The sequence below is a fragment of the Crocodylus porosus genome, unplaced genomic scaffold, assembly GCF_001723895.1.
Source record: "Crocodylus porosus isolate Cpor-Errol unplaced genomic scaffold, CroPor_comp1, whole genome shotgun sequence".
In the NCBI taxonomy this organism is placed as follows: Eukaryota; Metazoa; Chordata; order Crocodylia; family Crocodylidae; genus Crocodylus; species Crocodylus porosus.
This window is the reverse complement of record NW_017728918.1, coordinates 17963654-17971277: the sequence shown is the minus strand read 5'-3', so window position 1 is coordinate 17971277 and position 7624 is coordinate 17963654. Positions and strand designations below refer to the sequence as shown.

The window sequence follows — 7624 nt, the reverse complement described above, 5'->3', positions numbered from 1 at the left end:
TGGAGAACTCAATATATTCCTTTTTAAAACATGTATATAATAGCATGTCAATGCCTTGCATTCCAGAGGAGGTGGCACTTCAATGGGAGTATGTATATACGCAATAAAATATTACTTTATAGGTCAAACACCAGTTAGTTCTCTATGTCTATATATCCTGTGTACAGGATGCACCTTTGCATTAGCTCAAGGCAGATACGAGTTGAATGTTCAGAGTACAGTTTAATCCCACATCACCTCTACTCCAGTGGACTGGGAGTGAGCCACACAAACCAACCATTATTGTGACAGAAGCTTAACAATCAGTTCTCCCCTCCATTCATTTATGACCTAGAATGCTGTCTGCCTCACGGACGCACGACTACTCTACTGTGTCTGATGTGCAGAGGAAGTGCACCCTGTTTCTAAAAAGGAGTGTGGCACCAAGTGAACACAATGGGAAGGGACGCAAGTTTGGACAAATAGTGAACATGAGCTAGAACAGTGGGGGCCAAACTTTCTGGCAGGCATATATCAAATTAGCTCCTGACCCTTTCCAAATGTCACTCCTATCTCTTCCCTACGCTACTACTCAGCTTTCTGTTCCCTGCTCTGTGCTCCCTGCCTGATCTGACGCTTCACTTTCTGCTCCCTCCTATATTGGCTACTGTGCTGCCTGTCTTTTCCCCAACCTGCTGGCCATGACGCACGGAGGCTGCCCAAGCATTTTGTGGCACCCATGCCACAGGTTGGCCACCCCTAGGCTAGAACATCTACACTCTAAGTGACCTGGGGAAGGAATATAAAGCACCTTGCTGTTAGCCCAAGCACAGAACCAAATCCATTTATGGATGTATAGATGTAGGTCTGAATCAAGATTTTTAAAAGATTTCTCTTTGAGAAAATAAAACCTTGTATCAGCATTTTATTTATACTCATTAAATTTTACCATTAATTAGCAGTAAATTAGAATTTAAAAAGAATACACCAAAAACAACAAGAATCTTTTTTAATTTTAAAAATGAGACATTTTCATGTAATCTCCATTTATTTATTTTGGCCTATGTTCACTCTTTTACATCTGCATAGTAGAGGCTCCAGAGGCCTACAAAGGAGGAGTTGCTAGTTATGGAGCTTCCAGTGTGCACAAGTTTCTGGATGATATTTTTAGTGTACGCATCAGTGCTGCTGAATCGCCTCGTCAGTCAGTGTGCATTTTGCCAAAAGACTCATTGTCCATATTCGACTGAGCCTTATCCACATTTCTTTAGAGTATGAAATAACAGTATGCACAGAATATTTACAAGCAGAGACCTCTGAGGCTGACCTTAGACCTTAAACCTACAATTAACCTCACTGCACACTTCACTCATGCAAAGCCCTGCTGAAATCAATGCTGCATCATCTACCACCACATGGTTTATTGCAGAATTGGGACTTATGTACACAACACCACAAGGCAGAATTAAGCCAAATAAGATTGTCCTTATTATATAATAAAAATACAATATTAAGTGAATGCCAGGTGCAAAACTACTCCAACTAGGGTATTTTTGAGACCTGTGACTTTTGCCCCAGAACTGAAGTTGAACGCAACACGGTTCTTGTTCGGGCAACCAATGAAGCATTTAGTTCTGGAAAGGAATCTTTGTGCTATAAAGCAGTATTCGGTGGCCTAGAGTATCAGAACAGAGTGCCAACAACTCACCAGTGAAATCTTTCAGTCAGAATGGCTAAAAGATAGCACTGTTCTCCATATGAGAAGAGGGTTTTTATCATTTCATAACACAAAAAATAGCAAAAGCCACATCCTGCATTGTCAATTTTGATTTCAAGTAGTCTATCACAATAAGCATATACAATCAGTTCTCCCCTGTGTATATATCACACAGGAGAGGTTTTTGTATTATTGTTATGTACAGTATAAGTTAAATACAGAAGAGATTTAATGAAGAAATATATTCAAAATCTCAGACTCTAGCTCTGTATTTCTTTTGAATAGATACCTTCAAAATAATATTCTCTATCTTAAAATAGAGCTTCTGTATACATTATTCATATTAACTATACTTGCAGATTTGAAAGTAATTTTTATTGCACACCACTGAAAGGGGGAATATATTGCTGCAGGAAGCATCAAGGCTGTAAGATTTCAGTGATATGCATTCCATTCTGTAACTACCTGCCCCCTAATTACTTATTTTAATAGTCCAACCATCACTTCACTGATATCCCATAGTTTCCTTGCAACCAAGTCATCTGTGGCTTTAGGCAGCAACTCCTCCTCTTTGCAGTTACCAAAATATTTCCCTGATACACTTTCTACATCAGGAGAGGAAGCTAAATAAATGGAAGTCTGGGCTCCTTCCAATGGGGTTTTGAAGAAAGCCCATGACACAAAACTGAGCAGAGGCTTGGCCAACAAAGGAACATTCACGTGCCTACCCAGATTGGTTCTGCAAATACCAGGGTGAAGTGCATTTACTGTGACTCCTGTGCCTTCCAATCGGCGGGCTAGCTCCTTGGTGAACAGTATATTAGCCAGCTTACTCCGAGAGTAGCAAAAACTTTTATTGTAATTCATTTCGCTGTTCAAATCGTCAAAGTTTATCTCTCCGTATTTGTAAAGCTTGGAAGAAACAACCACAACCCTGCTTGGGGCAGAACTTTTGAGAAGGCCAAGGAGGAGGTTGGTGAGCAAGAAATGACCCAGGTGATTAACACCAAATTGCATCTCAAAACCATCTTCTGTCTTCGTGTACGGACATTGGAATATTCCCGCGTTATTGATTAGAACATCCAGTCTTGGCTCTTCCTTTAAAAGAGGAAAAACAATCGTTCAGATTATCAAGCCATGCTGCAACATGCTTTTAAAAATTAATTTAGTGATCTTCTTACAAAGGAACAGAGCAATTTTTGAACTTCTAGAATGAAATTTTCTGATTCATAGTTACTTTAATGAGATTTTTTTTGTGTGGGAGGGAAGGAATAAAGTAAATTGCACATTTCTACTCTATTGTCAACAGGAAACTATTGGATACAAATATAATGGAGGAATTGCATTTGCTTTGAAAATGAAAAACACAGGATCAACTGACTTTCCAGAAGTTTTTCCTGCAAAAAACTGGTTTTTAGGAAACACTTTCAAATAAGCAAGTAGGATATAACCCAGAAGTAGCATTAAAGCTTAAACAACAATATATTTATAAGCTTTTGTATTTACTTATAATGCGGTAGGCTCCTAGAAACCCCAGTTATGAATCAGAATCCCAATGTGCCAAACAAACACTATACAAATACAGAAGCCCACTTAAAAGGTTTCCTATAACAACAGACTAGAGTACTTCTTTTGCAAGAACTAAAATATCCCTTACAAAGGCTGTTTTTGTACTTCTGACTTTTAAAATCCTAGATTAATCTGACTGGAGGATATTGTAAACAGGTGCTGCAGACAGAAATACTGACAGCTTTTCAAAAAAGCTGAAACTTCTATTCTTTTCAGCTTCTGGAACTTGCTTCCATGTCTCTGTGTTTTGTTGTAAACAGTTTCGACAGCTTTCTAAACCCCTCTATTTACAACGCCAGATTTCTCTTTGTACAGGGAGCTTAAAAAGAAAAAAAAAAATGGATGTCAGTTTTGAATTCTGGTATCTCAAGCCCAGCAATGAAAGCAAGCCAGGAAAGGGGAGCTCTCCCCCATCCTGTCTTTCTGGGAGCCTCCCTCTCCCCTAGAGAGAACTTCAAAGAAAAAGAATCACAAGTTCAGCAAAGGATAGAAACAATCTGAGTTCACATGCACTGAAACCCTAAAACGGTTTCCAAGAACCACCCATTTTAATCATTTTGCTCCCTCCATCATTTTGGCCATTTTGGAGATAACACAAGGTATAAAACCAACATCAGCACCACCTTCCCCTGCCATACACCCCACCATATGTCACCCGTTATAGTGTCATTCAGGAAATGATATCACTTAAATTGACTTAGTCAACAGAGGGAAATTGTGTTTTTTTCAACTGCTGCCTTTGTACAGATATGTTCAGACATGGTTTTCTCTGAATAATCAGAAGTCCTGATTTTGCAGTTGATTTTCAGGTTGCAGTTAGTTTAGGAAGATATTTAAACCCTCCACAGAGAGCCACTGAAATTTGGTAGAGAATCATCTGGGCTTAAGTGTCTATCCAGTCCAACCCAATGATAAGATTAGGGCATTTTTCTCCTTGTTTTCACTTTTTGTTTCTCTTGTTTGACAAAAAGAGAAACCTTTTGGGTCAGGTCTCTTGTAGGGTGGCACTTCTAGTGGGCGTTTATTTTCTACTTTTCTGCATTTCAGAACACATATTTCTCTCTCTTTTGGGGCACTGTGTCGTTCAGATGCCAAGCAAAGCTTTCTCTAATGATCTCCCTAAACGAGTACCTTCCACATGAGGTTTGCAAGATTTGCAGCACATCAGATTAAAAAAACAGGAAATAAAAGATGTTTGGTAAACATGTTCCTGATGTGCTCGCTCCCTCAGTCCACCGATTAGGCTCTGGACAGAGCTGTAGCCAGCCAACAGAAGTGGCATCGAGTACCCACAGACCTGATTATGCAGAATCATAGAGAAGTAGGACTTGAAGGGACCTCCTGAGGTCATCTAGTCCAGCCCGCTGCCTGAAAAGGGATCATTCCTATCCAAACCATCCTACACAACTCTACTGCCTAATTTATTATAACTACACAGTCCATCCTGACACAACACAAGACATAACACCTTAACCTGCCCTGCCCCAACTTCTCTTTTTATTTATGCGCATGTGTTATGTCAGATTTACCCTCAAACTGTAAATTTCTTCTTCTTCAGCTTCTTTTGGGGTATCTTTTTCTTTTGCGCAACTACTACTTCTGGTTTAGGAACAATCAATCTGCCCTTACTTCACGAGGATCCTCTTGTGTGATGGAGGAGTTCATGAGATGTGTGTGCACATTTTAGAAGCCTTATTGACTTGGATGTGTTCAATTACCAGAGAATTCACATCAGGACCTATACAATCCATAATATAAACTCTTTGTAAAACTACTGTCAACCCTAACCCAACACAAGACATAACCTGCCACAGGTAAAGCAGGGAAACCCATGGCAGCCATTGGCTGGCTTCTGTAAAAGGTTAATATATGCTCAAGAGATCCTAGGTAGAGGCCAACCCCCCTCCTATAGAGGAAGGCAAACCCCACCACAGTCCTGCTAATCTGACCAGGAGGTAAAATTCCTTCCTGATTCCAAATATAAAAGGTCTGACCCCGAGCAGAGGGGCACATACCTCCAGTTTTGAGTCCCGACAGGAACACTGGCTCACCCTGATGAGAGGCATTTTTTATCCACTGGACAGCTACCCTGACCAAGTTATAGTTGCTGTTTGAGTGAGGAAAATCTTGTAGTGAACATGTGCAGTAGTCAATTCAATTAAGATTATTATAGCAAGCAATGTTCCCTCCAAGGAGTAGCAGTCAGTGAGCATGCTGCTTCGGTCTGTGAGCGCGCCGATTCGGTCCCACCTCCCCTTTTCATTGCAGTTGGTGTGTGGCCAGACTTTTATTTGTGTGCGGCCGTGCACGCATGCACCTTAGAGGGAACCTTGCTAACAAGACTGAACTCTTCACCTTCGCTGATGTAAGGAACCTAGTTTTGCTGTGGAGCATGAGTAGTGGCTAGGATCTACCTGTTGAGTGCTGAGTACATGGTGTGGGGCTATGTGCAAAGGTGTGGTAGCATGTGCACAGGCATGACATGGTCTGAGCAAGTGTTTGATACAAAGTTTGATGATGGGAACTGTTGCAGACTGCAAGAGGCAAGTAAAAATTTGACTGGACGGTATATGGTCCGAGCATAGGCTCGATACAAAACTTAATGATGAACAGGCTGGAGCATGAAGTGATTGGATGAGCAAGATGGGGTGATTCTGAGATGTAAGAGTCTGAGTTTAGCTTGTGTGCTGGAGTAGGAGAGAGTTTCTGCTCCAGAGAGGGTCTGATCCATGAGGTGTGTCGATTCTGCTGCTGTCCTGGGTGCTAACGGGGTGAGCTCTTAGAGATAACCTGGACATAGTTCTTCTCTGCGTGATATTCCTAGAGCCACAGGAATCATAAGCTTGTAATAAAGTATCACCCTGACCCTGATACCGGGATGGACAACTTAGCTTCTGCTTTCTGTTGGGAAGCCCAGAGAAAGTGAAGCTAAGGATCCACAAGGCAGGAGGGGCAGCGTGGATTTACCTAATAGCCTGAGTATTTACTCAGAATAGACCTATCTCCCTGAGTGGTTCAACACCTTGACTATAAAAAGGTCTGGTGCATGCAAGCTCTGTAATGGCTAAGCATTTGAGAAAGAAGAGACTGTCTAGCATGAGACAGAGACAGAGAGATATAGTCTGAATCTGTGAATCTGCAGACCAGTGCTCAGGGTTGTGAGGCAAAGCATGTTCCCTCTTGGTGTTCCCAAACGGAAGGTTACTGCGTGACTGGGATATGTTCATTGTTGTGTGTAGGCAGCCAGTCTACATTTCTTGCACCATTCTCCAGTTGACCCTGGGGTCACTACTGTGCACTGGCAGCAGGTCTACATTTATCACATCATTCACCCATTAACCCTGGGGCTATTACTGTGCACAAGTGACAGGTCTACATTTCTTGCACTATTAGCCAGTTAACCCTGGGATCGTTACTGTGTACTGGAGGCAGGTTTACATTTATTGCGTCATTCCACACTTCATCCCTGGGGACATTACTGTGCGGGGGTAGCTGCTCTACATTTACAGGCAATCCCTGACTTACGGCATTTCGACTTATGGCGATTTGCACTTGCGGCGCTCCACCATTTACATCCATGTTATTACTGATGGCGCTGGATCCTCACACTTAGGGTACTACAGGGCAATTCACGAGAAAAAGAGGGCAGCAAAACAAACATCCCTGGATCAGTTTCTCAAAAAGCCATCAAGTGGCCCTACATCTCCCCAAAATCTCCTCAAAGAAGCCCTTCTGAATTCCATGACCGCGATGAAGGTGTTCCTTCACCTTCTGATTACATAAAATTGTGTGTGATTAGTTACTTATTGCCCTGTTTAATCAATTTATATACGGTACACTTTAGAAAGTTTTGTACCGTACAGCATATATCATTTATAGTTGATCAAACTGTTGGTTTATATAGGGTGTTCGCAGCCATTTCTATAACAAGTTGGGCATCAGGCCCTCGGTCAGGAACGTAACCCCCTACTATAACACTGTTCCTACGGGAAAATCAGATTCAACTTACACCGTTTCGACGTACAGCACCTTTTCCAGGAACGTAACCTGTACCGCGCCACGAGTCTACACTTACTGGTGGCTCTACGCTCCCGAAGTGGTACAGCGGGACACACAGCACTGACACGCACGCACACACACACGTCACACACACGTGATACCTGTAGCACCCGGTGGCAGAAGCGGCGCACGGAGCGCAGCGAGGCCAGGTCGAGCTCCCGCACCAGCAGGTCGCCGTCGTGGGCGGAGCCGGCGGCGCAGGGGCCCAGCTCGGCGAGGATGTCGCGGGCGGCGCTCTCGGCCCGGGCGCGGTCGCGGCAGCCCATGATGACCCGCGCGCGGCGCCGCAGCAGCTCGGCC

The 7624-nt window shown here is 42.9% G+C and overlaps 1 protein-coding gene across 1 annotated transcript; it reads right to left on the bottom strand.

Moving 5' to 3' along the window:
• Positions 1 to 887: 887 nt before the first annotated feature.
• Positions 888 to 7623, bottom strand: LOC109312083 (retinol dehydrogenase 14-like; the record flags this gene model as incomplete). Its single annotated transcript, XM_019538133.1, has 2 exons — positions 888 to 2794; positions 7426 to 7623. Coding segments are annotated over 2 exons (816 nt in total), but the record flags the coding sequence as incomplete, so codon positions are not given.
• Between the last annotated feature and the right edge of the window lies 1 nt (position 7624).